Here is a 21,011-nt window from a genome sequence, read left to right on the forward strand (position 1 = left end):
TAAGAAGTTAAGCATTACTTTAAAAACCCAAAGTCAATTTGAATCCAAACCATTGCAACTGAAGATTTCAAGTGAGACTGAGACTTTGGTAAAACTTTGGACAGGATCTAAAGCACCACATTTTGGATGGTTACTGTAACTTTAGCCTTGTTTCCACTGCTTGGTCCAGTCTGGTATAAACTTTTCCATTATAGAATAGACCATTTCAACCGTACCGTTGGTTGTAGGTCTATAGAAAAATGGAACGCAGCGGTTACAGCAGAGCTACTGTTGCCACACTATAAAAACCGTTGATTGGCACAAGGTTATTAGGACAAAAGAAAGCGCCAAACCAAAACCAAATGTTTTCTTCTCTTTTCTCTCTGTTGAATTCCTATTCGCTCCTTGCAATCTACCGAAGTACCAAAAGCCAAAAAAGAAAAATAGCTGTTGGACGACTTCCATTGTTGTTGTTGATAGCTTCACTCTGCTGTAAAGTAAAAGTCCCACTATTTGTCACGCACCTAAGTGTGTGAAATTTGTTCTCCAGACACAGCCGTGCTCGGGAACCATTTGGTGGTTTAACCCCCCAGTCCAACTCCTTAGTGCTGAGTGTCAAGCAGGGAGGCAATGGGTCCCATTTTTAGAGTCTTTGGTATGACTCGGCCAGGCGTAAACCCACAACCTTCCAATCTCAGGGCGGACACTCTACCACAAGGCCACTGAGCCATGCTAGAAACTGTTGGTCAAAAGCGAGGCACACCCTGAACAGGTCGCCAGACTTTGCCCAAAACCCTTCAATGATATCTGTTGATTTTTGGTTCTTGTAGCGTGAATTGACACTTCAAATCAATCATGTTAAGTTTCATTGAGTATAATCGATATTAATCTTTAGTTCACTTCATTTATATGGATCTAAACATAATTCAAGCTTAATTTATGGTCACTTCGCAATCATTTATTGCTTTGTTGATTCAAAAAGTTGCGTTGAAAGTAACCACCATTTATTAGCGCCTAATCTGAACTGTATGATAATAAATGACTTAGATGAGAGATTTTGAGGAACCACACAATGTACTACTTCCTTTTTTGACTAAAAACATCCCGTTTCTTCTGTGTAGTCGAGATTTCCTTGCTCACGATACAACATTTGTGTCATTATCAACCATTCATGTCCAGCATTTTAAACAGTTTCTAAAAGGTGAGTAATTCGAGTTTATGAGTGTTGTCTTCTAAAGTTGGCATAAACAAGCGCCGGCAATTATCGCGGCTTCATTAATTACCACCTCCTCCTCCTCCACTTGCCTCTTTCGCCACATTCTTTCAACTCTTCTTTCTTGTTTACCTCCGTCACTCCATCCTTGCTGTCTGCCCTCTCCTCCTCTCCGCAACAATTTTGTGCTAATTGCAGCTCTGCCCACTTACTAATGAGGAAGGCGAAGAACGGGAGGAAGGAAACGGCAATGGTCTCATCTTCAAAAAGAAAAAAAAAAACACAGAAACAAAAAGACATATTTTCTGCCAGGACACTCAGGGAAAGGTGTCAGCCTCCAGCTTCTGCCAAGAGGAAGAGAACGCCTTCCTCTTTGGACTTTTTACACTCAGAACAGATTGACAAGTCAATGGCGGTTGCCAACCGCTTTGGGCACGGCACTCTGAAACACCGTTTGTTGAACAGATTACCTGCAACTTCGGCTTCAGGATGCCAAAACGTTTTTCCAATTCCTGCAGCGCAGAATCCGACCGAGCTGCCATTTTTTTTTTTTTTTTGAGTGTGTGCGTTAGGCGACGAGGGACAATGAGACTTTTTTTTTTATTTTTTATTTTTTTTATAAAGGCCTTCTAGAGGACGTTCTCCTCTTTCCAGTTCAAGGATCCTCGTTGGCTCTGTCAGCACCAAATGACGGCACAGCTGCGCCTGGAACACACACACACACATTGGTGTTCACAGCGATCTTGTCCCTTGAAGGGTGGGTGTGGCAGCCACGAAAATCTGCCCTTTGACTTGGACTTACACACACACACACCTGGAGGCCACAGAGTGGTCACACACTCACATTTCAGAGCTATCCGGTTTCATAAGCTGCGTGTTTCATGAAAGGCTAAACTTCTCATGTCTTTCTCCACCGTTTTAGATTCTTTGTCTTCCTCACTCGTCTTTTCCGCTTCCTCTTCATGTGAAAAGAGGGCTGAACTCGACTCCCAGGAATCGAGGATTTCGTTTAGGCTCCTCCCTTCTCATGGTGAAAACCCCATCAGGATTTTGCAAGGGGACTAAAATATAAACGATTGGCCTGTTTGTATTCCACTTTTATCTTTTTTTTTGCGGCAGATTCGTCGTTGTCCTTCTTTGCTGCCGTTGTAACCTACCCAGAAGGCGCGCACATGTGCACGCACGCTCATGTGCACGCTAGGAGTTGAGGGAGAACTTGTGGGGAAGAGGTGAATCTCAAAGACGACATCTGTCCTGCTTTCTTTGTCTCGGCACCATCTTGCTTCTGCTCCAATTTTCTTTGTCCTTCACTCTCATTCCGGAGTTCGGAAAATGATTTTTTTTTTGCTTCAAGTTCATCCATTTATTTGAGGTCTTCCTTGTGGATGCACACTCTTTTCGTGAAAGGTGCGGCAAAACCAAAAAATTTAACCAGATATGAATTAATGACTTTTTAAACATTTCCAGTTGAACGTTGTTACACCTACAGTGTCTCTAACAGCTTAGTAGTTGATGCTACATAAAGCTAGCTGAGCTAATGTGAGGAAACGTGAAAATACCAACTTTAAGCTACATTCATACTGTAAGGAAATCTCTACTTAACTCTGTTGTTCATTGATGAGGACGAAAGTGACCAAAGAACTCAACTGGAATTGAGTCCTTTTAACGAAAGTTGGGTCAGAGTTACACAAAGTACTCTGGGTCGCCACCGTGACGTAGACGTTGTCCTGTTAAATGGAGTCCACAGATACAGTATATCCTCGATGCGGGCCCTGTGTGGCTTCAGGCCAATGTTTGTGAAACCCCCTATGGTCATTAATACTTTCAATGGTCGCCTTCACCAAATCTATGTCCATATCTATACGCATTTTGCAAGTTTCTATGATCGTATTCGGTCTCTATAAGGCACACTGTGGTTTTAGAATAAAATTAAGGCTTTTAAGTCCACCTCAATGTGACTTTAAAGACCCACTCCAAAGAAAATTGTGCTTTCAGCATGTTCTTGTTGGATTTTCGTCAATATGGGGGACATCTATTGCAGAATTTAAGATTTAATCTACGTTTGGTTATTTTTCTGTTCAAATCATGATAAATAGGAGCAGATTAAAAAATGCCATTTGAAAATGCCATCAGTTGGGACGTAGAAACTGAAAAAAAGTCTAAATCTGATGCATCCACTTGCTGACGTCTTCATTTTCTACGTCTGAGCTGGAATCTGGCTCAAAACTGTACAGCTGCCATATTGCTCGCCATTTTTGTTGCACCGCTAATGTTAGCTTGGGGTTGTGAGGGAGAGTGTAAACAGAGGGATGATGGGATATTAGTGGAGGCTTACTTCCGTGGCAGAAGTTTTTGATGAACTCTTACCTTTCTGCATAAAAGTTGTGCTTGAAAGCGACACAGATTTTTACCTTTTGGCTAAAACCTAGCATACTCATAATTAAAGGACCACTGGAAACGCTTTTAAAATAGATCAAAAGACAATCGCAGTGGGACTTAAAGGGTGAATGCTACGTAACACAGCCCTCTCCGGGTTTCCCTGCTCTTGGCTCCTGGTTGAGGCTGCACACAATGCCACCTGCCACTTTCTGTCACTGTAATTATAGCTATCTGCCTGCATTGTGTCCGCCTGTGTGTCTTCCAGTCAAGAAAACGAAGGCATCATCTTTGTCACTGAGCCTGATTGGAGTCACGATGGGGCGGCGTATAAACGCTGCGAGTGCGAACGTGTGATTCCCTTCCCCAGCTGTCTCCTTCGCTTCGACAATAGGCCTGGTAACAAAGACGTGGCCTTCAGCCTCTATCATGTGACACTAGTGGTCTGCAGCCTCTTAGTCAGATGACCCGCGCTATTGTCCTCTACGGAGGGGGGAGTCGGACACACAAGTCGCACACAGAGGGGGGAGCACAAAAGCGCGCACACACGAATCTAAGGAAGCGCTGCACGTGTGTGCGCGGGGACACGGCGCAGAGATACGGGCGCACGCACTCAAGACACCCACACCGATGAGATAGCGAGAGGAGACGCAATCTCAGGACGCAGACCCTTCCTCTGGGTCACATGCCGTCCGAACAAAGAGAAACTTTATTGTCATTGTCACTGGTGACAGTGAGATCAGTGACTGATCGACAAAAGAGCAGCTGAGAAAGGAAACACATATTGGCGATGTCCTGGAGGAACCCCAAGTCTCTAGTTCTACCTTGAAACGCTCAACTTCAACGGTTTTTTTTTTTAGTGTTTGAATGTTTTGATTTGACGGGGGAGGGGTGAATCTTTTTACCTTGAAATAGATGCTGCAAATCTGGGTGACTGTGTCAAAGAGCAGACTACCAGAGGGGGACTGTCGGCGTTATTTATGTGCCGGGTGGACGGTGCAGCGGCGGAGCTCAACCTCACGACTGGCAGCAGAAATGACGTAGATCAAAGTTTCAAGCTGCCGATTTGACTTGAAGTAAGCTAGCATTGGGGGAGGGGCACAAAGCGACACCGACAGGGGATTAATGATGCAAAAAAATGTTATTTTTGTGAGCGTGGGGACATTCTTAGCACAATTTTTGTTACAAGAGCACACACCCCTTTTCTGTAAATTATTACTTTTTAAATTGTTTTTCCATAATGTTAAAAACTACAAAATGGACAGGAGTAACAAATAAAACATTAGTTTCCGTTAATGAATTCAGGTTAAATCTAAGATAAAACTGAATGAAAGTTAATCATTTCTGAGCTTTTTTTTTTTTTTTTTTTTTTAACTGACTGAAACAAATCATCAACAGCTATGGAGGCTCCAACTTTTAATTAAATATCCATTAAGTGACAGAGAAATTACCAAAGTTAATTAAAATACAGATTTCTTTAGAGAAAAAAAATGTTCCTAATTTGTTTTTGATCAAAACCCATGTCTTTGTCTAAACATCCTCCGTATTCCTTTTAATTATTTCTTCAAAAGCTTGAGAAAACTTGTGTTTGTGCTTCATTTTTGGGGTATTTTCTGGCTCAGATGTTCCTGTGTTTCATGAAAATAGGAAAAAAAAATCAAGCCTAAAATCATGGGATTTTCTCACCTTTTAACAGTTCAACAGTTCAGTGAAGACTGTAATTTGCTGTATGCAGTAGCGTACTCAGCAGTTTTGGGGGGGCCGGGCACACCATAAATGGGGCCCCCTGCAGTAGTTGTATAAATCTATTTTTTTTTTTTTTTTAAACATCCACCGCACATCTTCTTTTATTGATCCACTTTTAGGCATTAGTTGTGTTTCCATTTAATATGAAATTGTGCAAATTGGATTTGCGATAATAAATTTGCCCAACGTAAACACGACAATTTTGAAAAAACTTGCCTTTCTCGAAAAAAGACATTTTCGCGCTCGGGGGATGTATTTTTTGAGGCGTATCAAAATTGAGATATTTGGTAAAACTGCAATAGAATTTTTTTTTTTTTTATTAAATAAGTCACATGACCAACAATTGGATATTATGCTTAGGTAGCGGTCACCACAAGAGGTCCCACAGCATCACATACCTTATCAAATGTTGAGCGTGTCATGCTAAACTATTGGATCCACTGGTACACTGTAAAGTCATCAACCATAATCTACCAAAATATTTAGATTTGTAGCCGCTCCTACGTAGGATTCCACTCCATCATAAGACGCTGACGTCTCCTTTGATAGATGGCGATGAGCGCTCTAGCGAAATTTAAATGCTGTGAATAAAAGTATTGTTTGTGTTTTTAAATGACATATCTTGTGAGTTGATTTGTATTAATTTGCATAATTATGATTTAATGGAAACAGTGTAATCGGGAACATGTGTTTTTCAATATTTCTAGGATATCGATAAAGTTTTGCGCCTATTGGTGAAAATACGCAGCTGTTGCCAATGTCAAGAATTCAATTTTTTAAATATGCAAATGTAAAGAAATGTATTTGAGATATATATATATACATACATATATATACATATTTATATATACACACACATATATATATTATACACATATATATTATATATATACATATATATATATATATTATACACACACACATATATATATATATATTATACACATATATATATTATACACACATGTATTAAATATATATACATATATATATATACATATATATATATATTATACACACATATATATATTCTACACACACACACACACACACAAATATATATATATGAAATGGACCTCAAATGGATCTCAGTAAACAGCTTCTACTAGCGTTTTTATATAATATAAAACAAAAAAAACTTGCTGATGATGGAATAGTCCATTGCTACACAGGGGAGGGGGAGGACTAGACACTTTCACAAGAGCAGCTTTATGTCATTTCAGTGATTTGTTTTTTTTATGAAAGAGTTAAATTATATATATATATATATATATATATAGATTTTTTGACAGTCGACTTACTAATAATTAGTCTACCCCTGAATGTAAGACTTTAATTTTGTGGCGAAAAAAGACACAAATTGATTTAATTCATATCGGACAAAGGCGGAGGATTTATTTCCATAATTGGTAATTTGAAAGTACTCCAAACATTTAGTACCCCAATACAATAACGAAATGATCAACGTTTAGGTTTCATTCAAAAACCTGAATAAAACAGAAACAAAGCGGAGCTGAAGACTCTTCTCGGGTGTTTTTGTGTTTTTCCTGCCAGCGCGTGTGTGACTTAAACCAGGTCCGATAACAGGCGAAGTGAGCGCCTGATAGTGGCGAGAAGGAAAAAGGAAGCAGATGCTTGTGCTTTGGCACAAACATGATATGTCCACTTAGTACCCCTCTGAAGACACACACACACTCATTCTGTTTGCACGGCTGCAGAAAGAGCAGCACATGAAAGAAATCCTGTTATTTTTGATACGACGGAGAATTGAGCCGCTGACCAAGACGAGGGCCAAACTCAAGGCTGCGAAGCAAAAAGACAGAGGAAAAAAAAAAGAAAAAGAGCCTCAAGTGCGTTTTCAAGCAAAATTAGAAAAGCTTTGAAGACTTGAAGGTGATTAAAAAGAGACAGAAGAGAAAAAAACATGAATTCAAGAGTCATAAAAAGTGTGTTCATTTTATGAGTAAAACAAGATTAAGATGTTTTTCAAAATAAAAGACAATAAAAATGAGAAATTAACACCTAAAAAGAGGATAAAACATGAGTGTTTTTGCATGTTTAAGGAAGAGAATAATGAAGGAGGAGCAAAATTTAATGTCTTCAAAAAAATATACTATTTTTTAATACAAAAACAGGTATTTTACATGCTTCGATGAGCAAGTTTCTTCTTTGTTGACCCCAATGGACCCCTTTTTCTATTTTTTTTTGTTCAAAAGCAAATTTTGAAGTAACCTACTTCTGAAAATGTCTCCTTTTTTCCCAAAATTATTTTTAGCGCTGTCCTTTTGTGCTTGCGACCTGCTTTGCTAAAAAAAAAAAAAAAAACTAAATTAGCAAACTGCACGTCACTGTTACCATGTCCTCAGGGTTAGCATTTAGCTCAGTTCAGGTCCTTTTATTTAAAAATTTTTGCCACAGCTCATTATGTGTTTTTGCTGCAAAAAAAAGAGAAAAGAGGCGGACAGAAATGTGACTGCCAATATGAATGGCTTTTTTAAACACTCAAATGTTTTAATTTTGTATAATCAATAAAAAAAATGAAAGAAATGAAGAAAAATAAAGAAAAAAGGGAAGCGACAATGGAAGCTAAACTTACTTTTGGTACATGTCCAATGTCAGTTGCTGTAGCCTTAAATGAAATGGATCTCACTAAACAGCTTCTATTAGCGTCTTTAAAAGTTTCTTTTAATCTGTTTGATCCAGGGGCGGAGCTACATTTGGGCCAGGGTGCCCCCCTATTTTTGAGTCAATATTATTGACAAATTTTAAAAAATCATTAATACGAGCTTCTTTAAGCATTACAAATCCAAAAATAAAGTATTAACAATCTCTGGTGTTTCCAGTTACTAACCTTCCCCAATATATAAAATATTTTAGCTCCGCCCCTCAAATGATTGATCTTTGCAAAAATTTAAACCTTTTTCCTTTTTTTTAGACACTCAAGATATGTGACCAGGATTAAAGGTTGTTTTAGTTCTTTCCTCCGCTACGTTGTTTTGAGATGTTCTTAAAATTAAAAATGTTTTTTGTCTCTTTAAGATTTCGGATGTAAAAAAAAAAATTATAAATAATTAAATAATCTTGTCAATAAAAAACTCAAATTGCTGTGTAAATTTTGGTTCAGTTTTAAGGATGTTTTTTTGAAGTTCAATAAACGTTGATGTCAAAAATTAAGATTTACCTTCTTGGTGGTGCTTTTAGACTTTAGGAGGATTTATTGACGCGTTAACGCGTTGAAAGTTAGACCAGTCAAACTTTGACCAATCAGGGACTCAGATTTGGTTGTGACATATGGATGACGTACCCTTTCATTTGCGAAAGTGCCAACCATTTGTAAATTGATCATTACGGAGAAATTAATAATTGCGGTTTGTGTCCAATCGGAATTACATAAAACCCAAGTCTTGTATATCGGAATAGAGCTGTGAAAGAAGAAGGTTGGAACAAAATTTGCACTGGTTCGACATTTCGCACCAAGCCTCTTCCAACTGTGGGTATCGGACAAGCGCTAGAAAACAGTAGAAAAAGAGGAACGCCCTTTCAAAATCGAGTGCACTAGAAGTTTCCCAGAAGTCTTTGCGAAAAACTAGTGTGCAACAATAATTACTACATTTAGCAAATATAGACCACAATGCATTGCGGTCGAACATTTTTTTTGAAACAAAAAACATGTTTAAATGTAATTTTTTTTTTAACAAACCATCCACATTTTCATTACAAATAGACGTCATGAAATGTTCATATTGATTCGCTTTTCACTTCGTGAAATTGGGGACGTCATATCCGGCGTTCAGAAAAACAAAAGTAAAGTGTCCGAATTGCTTTTAAAATCCAGCGCACTAGATAGTCCCACACTATATAGTTTCTTAGTAGTTAGGAATTAAGGTGTTGCCTACAATTGCCTACATTTCCAAAATTGCATTACCTAGAAATTTCCCAAAAGTCTTTGCGAAAAACTAGTGTATATCAATGTTCACTACATTGGCACATATAGACCACGGGAAAAAATAAATAAAAAAAAATTAAATGTAATCTATAAAAAACCGCCAACGTTTTCATCATCAAAACACAGTGGAGTCATAAACAGACGTCGTCAAATGTTGGCATTGATTCGGTTTTCACTTTGTGAAATCTGTGAAGTCATATCCGCCATTTAAAAAAAACAAAAAGTAGAAAGCATAGTGTCCAAATTGAGTGAGCACATCATCGGCTAAATATATGTTCCATGATATGTGTTTAGCGTTTTCTAGAATAAGTAGCTTTTTTAGCTTATTTTTCCCTATTTTGAATTCTTGTGCGTTGTAGATATTGATGTCTTGTAGGGTATCTTGTCTAATGTTTCAATGTATAGACACCATTTTACTACTTTCTACAGATTCTCTTTGTAAATTTGTGTTCTTTTCCTAGATTTAGGCTCCTTATTTTTGCAGTGCAAGAGAAAGAGGAGAGAAGTCGTCCCTGCAGGCCTCTTTGTTGGTCGATGATGTAGAGATTTACAGCCTCTTGTCCTTCTGTGCGTTTGTGTGTGTGTGTGTTAAGACAGTCATTGAGCCTCCCCTCATCCAATATTTACCCACCAAGCCGGAGCAATTACGCCAATTCTGTTTACTGGAAACAAAACGTCTTTCTTTCCCTTTTTCTTCCCCACTTTTTAAAACTCACAACACATTCAGACTCCAAGGCAGAGGCCCATCTGCGCTGATGATGGCCTAATTTAGATCTCTTTATTGGTCTGATTTACGATGGCCAGACGAATCGGTAGCGTCTGGACCCTAAACGCGTCCGCGCGAGGCCGTTTGTCCCGCACGCGCTTCAATCCCTCCAGCTTGGGTTTCCGTACCTTTGTGCGAGTCCGTTCTGTCGCCACTTTTCTCGCCGTCGACAACCCTGAAATACATTCAAAAACACACCAATCGTCATTCCAAACCTGGCAATGACTCAAAGACTGTCCGAGCGGGCCAAAGTCCTTGAATCCTTTGACCGTACAACTCAAATAATCAATATTTCCAGTCCAAATCAATAACTAAAACAGGTCTTACTAAAATCAAACAAGATGATATTAATGTCTCTGCTCAAAAGTAGGACCTTAAAGAAGGGATTTGTCTTTTTTTTATATAAGATTTGAACAACTAAAGGATGCTGCCAGGAGGGAAAGGATGTCTCAAAGGCACATTCATCTTCAAGATCAAGCTCAGGTTTCAACTTTTATTTGTCCCAGTGGGCAGTTTCACATCAACCATTAAACACCATCTTGACTTTAGGGCTTTCTCTGTGTTCTGCAGCCTTTTAGCGATTACAGGAGTATTTTTAGGCACCTGCTCACGTTTAAGGGTTTAAAAAAATGTGTTTTTTAAACAAGCATTGCTGGAAACAAGGAAAACGTGGAAGGGAAAAATAGAACTTTATTCAGCAGCTCTTTTGAAGTGATGGTTTTACCTCAAGTTGTGGGTTTACTTGAAGCCAGACATTTGACAATTATTTGCACTAGATAGCTAATACTACTTTTCCGTGGATTACAAATACAAAAGAGGTCATTTTAGGCAAAGACGATTAGGTAAAAAGGAGTTTTCTTTAAGGAAATTTGCATTTTCCCATTGAAGGACTCAAGCTGCATGCTTAAGAGTTGCATTCAAGTGACCAAAAGACTATGCAAACGCCATTTAAATCCACGTTTTGTACTTTGGCGTTAACGGGTAAAGTTACATTGTGAGCGTAGCTTTACTGATATCAAAATCAAGATTTAACTGTCTTCAATAATAGTCTTTATTGGGCTCCACTTGATAGAGCATCTTTGGTGTTTCAACAAGTATAAAATGGTAAAAAAAATAAAATAAATAATATTCTTTTCTTGACAAATGCGTTTATCGCTTTTTCCGCACTGTAAAGTGCACTTATTTTGAAAATTTCAGCTCATATTACCGAGTACCTTATACATGGATTATTTTTGGTTAATTTTGGTTGATAAACTTGTCAATCTGTTTTTTGTTTTTTTTTACTAATTTAGTTTAGGTGTTATTCCAAACATGCAAAAATGTAGCAAAACTGTTTTTTTTTTCTTCTTTTGTACATATTATTAATAAGACTAAGAGTTGGCTTTTTCAGAGTAATGTTTGCTTCAGCGGCATCAGTCTGTTTATTTTAATATTGCAAATAAAGTTGGGGGTTACAGGTATTGTATGCTAGTGTCGCTAACATAGTGGTGTTGAACTACGGTATACTTTTTTTATGTGCTACCAATGAGTAATGTTTGTTTTATTGGTATCAATCTGATTTTTCAAATGTTGCAAACAAATTTGAGAAGTACAGATATTGTTAATACGCTAAGGTGGCTAACGCTTCTAACATTGCTAACATGTAGCGTGTTACAAACAAGTTCTAGAGTTACTGTGAACATAGTTAATAAAGTCTGACTGACTTATCTCTTTTGTCTGGTTTAATGTGCCTTATAGTTTGGCGCGCATATGACATAATTTCTGAAATAGACCACTCATTGACAGCGCACTTTATAGTGCTATAGTGCCAAAAATACAGTACATACATTTCAAACCATCTGTTTTTTTGGGTAAATTACTTTGGTAGATTACTTGACAAATCAGGCTGTGGGTTTACTTGCGCAAGATTTCCACACATTAGGTACCACTAATGAACATCAGGGGGTGTTTTTAATGCATCTGCAAATGTCATGCCAGTGAGCGTTGATGTACCATGGTCCTGCATTTATCACAAGAATTAAGTTCTAAAAAGAACTCACAATAGGTGAAATCGCAAAGTAGTCAGCTTTATTTATCCCAATTATTATAGATGTTTTAAGGCTATAATTTTTATCAGACCTACATTAACATTTACACACTCTTAAAGTTCATAAATTAAGTACAAAAATTAATATTGATATGGCAAAGTAAACGCGTTCTGTACAAGATACACGGTATGGAGTAGAGTGATTGACAGTGGTTTACAGCCAATCAGGACGTAGAACACAATGTGCTGATTGTAAATTAACGCAAGAAGCTAAAAGATGTAGCTCTAAAGTGTCATGTCAAAAAACATCCTCCATTTAGAACAACTTTTTTTAGGAGAGGTTTTCTCTAAAACAAGCATTGATCAAATGTTTTTTTTTGTTTTTTTTGAGAAATTTTAAGTTGATGCAGACCAAACAACTCAACAATCGTCCCGAAATTCTTCATGGAAGAGTTTAAAGTCTTCGATGAGGATCATAAAGAAATAAAAACTCTAGAAGTATCCCAGAATCTTTAGCCAAAGAGCATTACAAGGCATAGAGGAGGAGGAATTATGGTGTGGGACAAGCTTTACAAACTATCCCTTTAAGCAAGGAATTATTTTTACTGATAGATACATGACAAACCAACACTAATCAACGTGACCCAGTGATGAAGCTGCATAGAAACTGTTTTGGGACACACGCTTGTAGACTTTTGGAAAAGTCTTCCCGGCAACAACCACAGAAAGCTGACTGGGGAAACGGGAAAAGTCATAAAAATAAATAAGAAACCCTTGAAACTAGTACTGTACAGCAGGAAGGTTGAATCCTAAGTCTGTAGATGTGTTTGTACAGTAGTGTCTACTCTAAGACAATGACAGAGGGCCTTGTTGAAATAACAGTGGCCCCAAGGGGCCAGCTAAAAAGAGAGAAAGGGTAGGCAGAGGTAGGTGGGGTATATGAGAGTCCAGGGAATCATTTAGGAGAGGAGTCGGTGTGTATGTGTTGGAATGATTCATCTGTTGTGGTGGTGGCTAACCTTGGTGTGTCCTGTTGTATGTGACAGGGTTAACACCTAAGTCCTCCGCGCTCACGTGAGGGGATGTTTAGTCGGTAAACGACTCGTCTGTGGATCTGCATGCAAAAAAAAAAGGGAACAGATAAAAAGAAGAGGGGGAGAGTTGAAGTTTGGCGTCTTTGGATGCTCTTGCCCACGGGAGGGATGGCGAAAAAAAAAAAGTGAAAAATGCGTGTTTGTGTGCCACTTTTTTTGCAGCGAAGCTTTGTTCCGACTCTTTGTTTGTATCCGTGAGAGGCTCACGTCTTCACCAGCCGCCGACTATTACCCGTGTTTGTTATAGGGAACTCGCACACCAGATACACGCAAACAGCCGGGGGCTGTTAAGAAAGGGGAAGTGAGTTTTAAGGAAGTTCCGAGGAAGAACTCAGTTACAGAAATAGTTCTACCTTTATTTCCAACACCTGAAACTCACTGCTTGTTTTCAGGCACTATCGAGTTTATAAGGTATGTATTCCTAGTCAACTAAAATGCACAAACCATATCTTGATTTTCTTTTAGTTTTATCATTTATTGGCTAAAGTATGATTCAAATTCCTAGTTCTTTAAACAGGTTTTCTTTGTAAACGTTCTATTTATACAAGTTTCTAAGTAACTCCTTATTTAGCGTTTATTTGTTCCCCATTGAAAAATTATTTGAGGGAAACTGTTTTTATTCACAATTGCTGCACGTCTTTATTTGTTTAGTCAGTTGTTTAAAAATTATCAATTGATGACAACATTTTGTAAGAGTTGAACCCTATTCGCCAACCCAAAAATCAATGAAAAAAATGAATAAAATACAAATCTTTGATAAAGACATTTTGAAAAACCCAATTGACAAATGACATAAGGAGTGAATTAATGATCAAAAATGTTGGAGCACAGACGGATGTTTTCAAAGTTCAAAGTTGTTAATCAACCAGCAAGTTTACTTATGAGGCATGTTGATGATCAGTGGGTGGAGTCTAATGTCGACATGGACGACAGTTCTTTGGCTGGGCTAATTCGGGACAGGAAGTCGTCAAACTTGACCACAGAACGAGAGAAGTACCGCTGAAAGCGTCCGACATTCAGATGCAGCTCATGCAGTATACCGATGGTGAATTTCACTTGAATGGAATAGTCTGAATGACAGAAAACCCAGACATGGTGACTGAATCACTGGCGCCTAAGAAATATATCTTATCCCTCAACGTCATCCGCAACTTCCGTGGCTTAAAGTTCAGCGCTAAGTCCGGACAATTGGACAAAGTGTTTCGGAGCAACAGAGACGGTTTAGTTTAGTCGGAAACTACAGTTCCACCCCTCACCTGTAGGGGGCAGAAGCTTCAAAAACGCAGTGATTCTTCAAAAATCAAAAGAAAAACTGACAGTGTTGGTAAAAAAGGAAGAATAAGGAAGATTTTGTAAACTTTAATCATCAGTTTTTAATAGATTTTTTATTTTTTGCTACAATCTTTTTTCACGTCTAAAACTGGGGTTTCCAATTAAAAAAAATTAAAAAAACAATCAACCTAAATGAACTTCTTTTATTTTTTAAAGTTGTCCTGTCCAACAGCTGAGTAGATAGATAAAAGCTGAATGCCTCTTGTGTTGGACATTTTATTGCTACAATAGGGACTATGAATGTTCTAACACACAAGGTGTATATTTGAATAAACCCCTTCTTTATAAACTCCATATGAACCTACATTTTTCCTTTTCTTTCTTTTTTTGAATGATTTATTTTTTACTTATTCTGTCCCACAGCTGAGCAAACATAAGAGCTGAGTGTCTCTTATGTTGGACATATATTACTGTTACAATAGAGGTTATGAATCTTCTAACACACAAGGTGTTTGTTTGTATAAACTCCTTTTGTATGAACTCCAATAAATCTAAATTTATTTGAAAAGTGACTCTTTCTTCTAAATTTTTGTCTGGATTTTTATTAAGAGTATTTATAGAGGTTTTTACCTTTTTGATTCTTATCTAAATAGAATATTAATAAGATAAAGTTAGAAAAAGCTGGAATAAATCAAAAGAAAGGATTTTAAATGTGTATTTTTTTGTATTGTGTGATTATTGAATATGTTTGTAAGATTTAGGTAAATATTAAATTTAGCTTAATTGGATAGGAAACACCACATGGCGTGCCAACCTAAATTTGCATTAGACCAATTTTGCCCGCCCTTCTGTTAGAGTTTTTTCCAGGCTCCGCCTCTTGTGTAGTTTTAAATGAGTGTGGACGTCCGTTCTGAAAGTCACCCTTTTATATTTAGATTCTACAGTCACAGACTCCTGCAGTACTTCAATCTTTTAACAAATAGTCATTTCTGTTTTTGCTGATTTCTTCTTCTAAAGGTCACATTTTTCTTCTCCATTTCTATGCAGGTTCCCGATCGATTTCTCGAGGTAGCCCAGGTTACTCTTCGAGAGTTTTTCAACGCCATCGTAGCCGGGAAGGACGCCGACCCGTCCTGGAAGAAGGCCATCTACAAAGTGATTTGCAAACTGGACAGCGAGGTTCCCGAGGTCTTCAAGTCCCCCAACTGTCTTCAAGAGCTCCTACGTGACTGACTAGAGCTCGGGAGACCACAAAGAACGCAGGAAAAACCTCAGAGTACCGCGGGAAGACTGGGATGATCCTCGACTGGATCGGTGATCCGAAAAGGAACTCATCATCCGACACCTTGAAGTGGTTCTCCTCGGAGAACGTTTTGTTGCAGGTGTTTGTTTTTTTTTCCTCCCCATCAGTGCAGCTTTCAAAGACAATATTCCCCTCTAAGATGTTTTATAATTAAAAAAAATTAAAGTTCATACTTGGTAAGTTAAAGGGCTCAGGCTCAAAGTCTGATGATGCTCTAGGGGACTCGTATGTTGGGACTTTTATATATTAAAAAATGGCAAGAAGTTAATCTGCACAGTCCTGTCATCCCTCTCTTCCATCATCTGTTAATACGAAGAAAAGGCGAGGAAAAAGAGAACGAATAGATGGCTCAATGACAAGCCAGAGACTTGATTTTAGGGAGCGGACTATTACCCGAGAAAATAATATATAAATTTCTTTATATTGTGGAGGTTTTGAAGTTACATGGACGTTTTTTTGAGATAAAAAAAGTGATGTTTCTGTATTTTTGCCCTCTTTTCCTCCGTTCTTTGAACCCTGTGTCATGCACAGACACACAAACAGACATAGGAAAGCACAGCTTCACAATTACCCACAAAATTCCACCCTAGAATCAAAATGTTGTCCGAACCTTCTCCTCTTTTTAGTTGAGCCAGCTGTTTTCTGAGCTTCCTTACGTATTCTGACCATTGACTGTATAAGAGAACTAGACTGAGTGGCCCCTCCCCTTTTGCGTTTCATCCAGAAAGTACCCGCTGATTCTTGCTAATCGCGATTTTTTTTGCAATATTTTCTTTCTGTAGTGCAAGTTATTCAAGCTAGAAACTGACCAATCAGATGCATCAGTGCATCAGTAGGTGGTCTCATGTCGACAGATTTTATGTAGCCTGGAATCAACTGGTCAGGGTGAACCCGAGCTACACAAAAAGTTTGACGGGCTGTAAGAATTTTTTGATTGACATATTTCCTGTAGTCTGGATGCAACTTATATGAGTGTGGGCTTCCTACAAGCTTTTTGGTAAGAGTGGTTGCTATGGACTCCCCTGACATTATCTGGTTCTAACATGGTGGCACCCATATCGCAAAAAAAATGGCAGCTGAATTGACTTTATTTCGTTGAAGCTGGAAATAAGGCCTTTTGTATGGGTCCAGTTCTCTCATATTGTCAATGGTTTGGATTGTCCAGCTCAAAACTTTCTATGATTGCAATTGATATTTTCTCACACCACAAATATCCCTAAGATTTTAGAAGACAGAAAACAGCAGGGTCATCGTAGGCTAATACTGGGGCGGGAAGAGTGGTATTGATATCTGTAGATGCCGTTTTTTTTTATTTTTTTTTCATTTGTCAGTTTAAAAAAAATTATTTTATGGAGCATTTTCCTTAAAAAGGGAAAAAAATTCAAACTTCAATGGCATAAATTTCAGACTATGAAACCCATTTCTTTCTAAGAAATATAAAGCTTCTGTTTTCTGAAAGCTAGATAAGCATAAAAACAATTTAAAAACACAAGAAAAATGGCTTTTCAAATCAGATTAAGCACTGGAAACCAAACTTTCAGGACCACCCCCAACTCTGTCTTTTTTAGAGCAAATCCTAAGGGAAACGCTTAAAAGCCTCGCAGAAAAACATGGCTCAAATTTTTTCACTTTGTTGTCATAGATTTTGCACATTTCTTGTCTTTGAAAAAGTTAGCAATTTTAGCGAAAACTTGTGAGATTTTGGAGATATGTTTTCAGTTTTTTCCTCTCCTATTGTTTTTAAAGACCCACTCCGATTAATTTTATTTTTGGTGTCTTTAATATGTTCTTGTGAATTGTGTAGGTATATATATATATATATATATATATATATATATATATATATATATATATATATATATATATATATAATAGTTTTTTTATCGCTGAGGATCAAGAGCAGTAAAAAAAAAAGAAAAAATGCCACTTAAAAAATATCCTATTTGCAGTGTAGAAATTAAATTTGGGGGAGGGGCACAAGCTCCCTACCCTTCTCCGCTATGGGGATAGGAGAGGGAGGCATGGTTCCTCCGCACCAACAGTACCGCCAACAACTTAGATGTGTATTTCTATTAGACTACTGCCGTTCTGCAAAAACTCTATCTACCATCTTTTTTATTTAGACTAAAAACTACATAATCATAATTAAAAGCCCACTGGGAATGCTTTGAAAACAGTTACTAAGATGATCGGAGTGGGTCTTTAAATACCGCCGTAACCTTTTAGGACCGTTATAACTCTACGATCTGTATGCAGGTGTGAAAAGGACGCTTTTACGCGCAACGGTTTGTAAAGTTTTCTTACTCCAAATGTATAAATTAAGTATACATTTTTCTTTGACAGAAAAAAAAACTATGTAACACAACTGATTATCTGCCTTTAAACCTATTGTGTTTGGTGTTTTCTTTTCTAGGAATTTGTTTTTCCTCACGAATACATTCTGCAGTTTTTAATTGAGCTCAACCTGTAACTAGCTTGTAATATTTGAAGAATATAGCACTGATTTATAAAAATGCAGGAGCTTCAATTTGTTGTTTCTGAGTCTTAAAATATTTTCAAATGGAATTTCCTTTTTTTTAATGTGATGTGATCTTATTTAAGCCATCTTTGTGGACATGTGTTTCATTTTGCTATTAAATATAGTTTGACCACACAGTTGAAGTAAATGCTTGACGTTTTTATTTTAATGAGAATATTTGCACGAGTTTGATCAATAAACAAGTTTTTTGTTTTTTAAAGTGAAAAATTGATCACATTTGATTATAAGGTGTAGATTTGCACATTTATAAACCTTTATAACCTTAGAGCTTCATCAAAATAGACACATCATATCAAATTTTGTGCAAAATATTGAGAAAATAATCTAAAAAAAGGATAAGATATGTTTTCATAGGTTTTTAATGCAATAGATTTGACTGATTATCTTTAATATTTCAAGGTTAAATTAACTATTCTTGAACTAATAAAGAGGGACACTTGTATGGGCATATTTTAGGGGTGCATAGGGTGAGGTGGACCCACACCCAAATGTAACCAGGCAACCCTATGGCCACTTTACCACTGGATTCTGTATCTGGGTGGGTAGCGGGGGCGGGGGACATGTGATCCCTTGTTGTTGTTGCTGATGAATTGAAAAGAAGAGTGCTGTGTGATTATTGTCAGCACAAAAGCCTCAAAAAAAGCTGCTGACGCCTAGATTAGCCGGTACAAAGACGCAGAAAAAGACAGACGGGTGCGCATGAAAGCGAGCCTGGCCCGCCCCCGTTGGCCTACCATCCGTCTCTTTCCTCTCCTCCCTGTGGCCAGTGCTACCTCTTACCTCTCTGCCTCCCCGACATCACTTACTTCTCTAAAACACCCGCCTGCTGGGCGCTGGCACCAAAATCTGGCAACCACCATCACCAGAGTAAAATACCAATACTCTACAGCTTTCTGAGCACACACGCTAGTTCAATAACTGATATGTAGATTTTTTAAATAAATCTCTAAGAGTTTCAACTTTATTGATTTAATGGGGCATAAAGCAACAATGAGAGAAAGGCAAATAGAAGTTTGTTCAATCAAAGTTCCATAAGTTGGGACAATGTTCCAGTTTGTCATTTACTGACCTCTAGCTGTCAAAGAGGTATAACACAAAACACCTTCCCTCGTGATTTTATTAAATTAAACAGACTTCCTGTCAAAAATATAAATGAATTTATCATTTATGCCAAATATTGATTTTCTATTAAACCCTTAACATTTTTAAATAAAATGTCTCATTTTGTGTCTTATCATAGTATTACGATGATGATAAAATGCTAAATTAGAGGGATGGTTTGGTTGATTGGACACGTATTTTAGCATGCGTGTCCACATAATCCCATCCCCCCCACTATTATGTTTGTGTATATTCCCTATGGTTGGTTATAAACTATTTGTACACTTTTAAAGACCCCATAGATCCAGGTGTAAAGACTAGGGAATTCATTTTCCCCACAATTTGATTGAAAACCTAGATTTTTGGGTCATGTATTTTTTTTGGTTTGATGTACGATTTGTGTATTCTAAAAACAACAACAACAAAAAAAATCAGATTATTTTTTTTATCAAGTATAATTTAAAAAAATATCTTCAGGTTGGCTTATACTAAGTCTATAGTAATGGATTAAAACAATAAATTGCACATACTGGTGTGCAGTACAGATGCAATGATTCATTTTTACCCATGATTTAATGGTGCAACGTATGCTTAGGTCCTAAACTAAGAATAGTTGCATCCCTAGTGCAGAAGTGTTAGGTCCTGGTTTTGTTTCAGCCTGAAAACAGAGGCTTCAGATCAACATGAAAAATGGCTTTTTAAGACATTTAGGTTGTGGGATTTTGGTTAAAACTTCACAATCATAATTGAAAACACTACTGGGAACTTTTTTTTTTTTTTTAATTAAAAAAATGTTATCTTTAAGCTTTGGTGCTAAAGTTTCAAAGCAAACAAAAAGTTACATTTTCCCAGTGAGGATCCCTAATGTTTTTACCTAAAAAATACTTGTGTTTTTGAGAGTTTTATTTAAAGTCTTGTAGATTATTTAGTTAATAGTTTAAATCTCTGTTGAAATGTCTATTCAATGGTTGAATGTTCAGAGGATGTTTATAAAATGTAAGCTTCAGAGTGTCAAAATGAAACCATACAGTATGAAAGCGAGATGATAAAACCTTATGCCGCACACGGCTAAGCAGATGGATGAAATGCAGACACAACAAAAACCAATGCGGTCCTTTTAAAAGAAGACACAAACACACAAAAAAGGATCTTAGGCATTGTCTTACGCTGACAAAGCTTTTCGTTAGAAGAAGAAAGTTTGAACAGGAGGTGGGGTCACCCGATCGTCTTCTGATACTGCGTGTACGCACACACGTCGGATGCACATATGAGCGGCAAGACAATAAAACAGCTGTGTTTATTTTGGCCCAATGAGGGCTTTGTACTCAGACTTGTGGTCAAGCCCAAATTAAGATGTTAGAGGGCATTCCAGGGAAATGTAAAGAGAGCTGGCCAATGGAGGGGAGTCATAGCCACTTCCTGAATTTGACGTAACTGATTTGTGATCGTCAAGTCCACCAAACAACTCTTCAACACGGGAACAAACGATGATTTAGAGGCTGCTTGCCTGTTTCTAACAACTACAGTGGAAGTCTTGAGAAACTATTCTGCCATCAGAACCTTTTTAAAAATGACGTCTCTGCTTGTGGGAACGCCTCAATAGATGTGTAGGGAAGGAAATGGATGGGAAAAGTATTAACCTGTAGTTTT

General features: G+C 37.5%; 1 protein-coding gene and 1 long non-coding RNA gene across 6 annotated transcripts in view; one reads left to right on the forward strand and one right to left on the reverse strand.

The window, feature by feature from the left end:
* The window catches only part of prox1a (prospero homeobox 1a), a 50,425-nt gene extending 34,372 nt beyond the window's left edge, over nucleotides 1-16,053 (forward strand). For all 3 annotated transcript variants that reach the window (XM_036215832.1, XM_036215830.1, XM_024288972.2), the window contains one exon: nucleotides 15,466-16,053. In XM_036215832.1, coding sequence (XP_036071725.1) covers nucleotides 15,466-15,651 — 186 coding nt within the window. In that variant the 3' untranslated portion in view covers nucleotides 15,652-16,053. The remainder of the gene's footprint in view (nucleotides 1-15,465) is intronic.
* The window catches only part of LOC118599796, a 234,434-nt gene that overhangs the window by 195,159 nt on the left and 18,264 nt on the right, over nucleotides 1-21,011 (reverse strand). Inside the window, exons 1-2 of one of the 3 annotated variants that reach the window (XR_004949302.1) lie at nucleotides 13,072-13,770; nucleotides 10,155-10,201 (exon numbers count right to left, since the gene is read on the reverse strand). This is a non-coding gene — a long non-coding RNA (uncharacterized LOC118599796). Of the gene's footprint in view, nucleotides 1-9,059; nucleotides 10,202-13,071; nucleotides 13,771-21,011 lie in introns of those variants that run through there. The other 2 variants (XR_004949309.1, XR_004949303.1) reach the window with 2 other exon arrangements.

This window comes from Oryzias melastigma, linkage group LG2, assembly GCF_002922805.2.
Source record: "Oryzias melastigma strain HK-1 linkage group LG2, ASM292280v2, whole genome shotgun sequence".
NCBI classification, from domain to species: domain Eukaryota; kingdom Metazoa; phylum Chordata; class Actinopteri; order Beloniformes; family Adrianichthyidae; genus Oryzias; species Oryzias melastigma.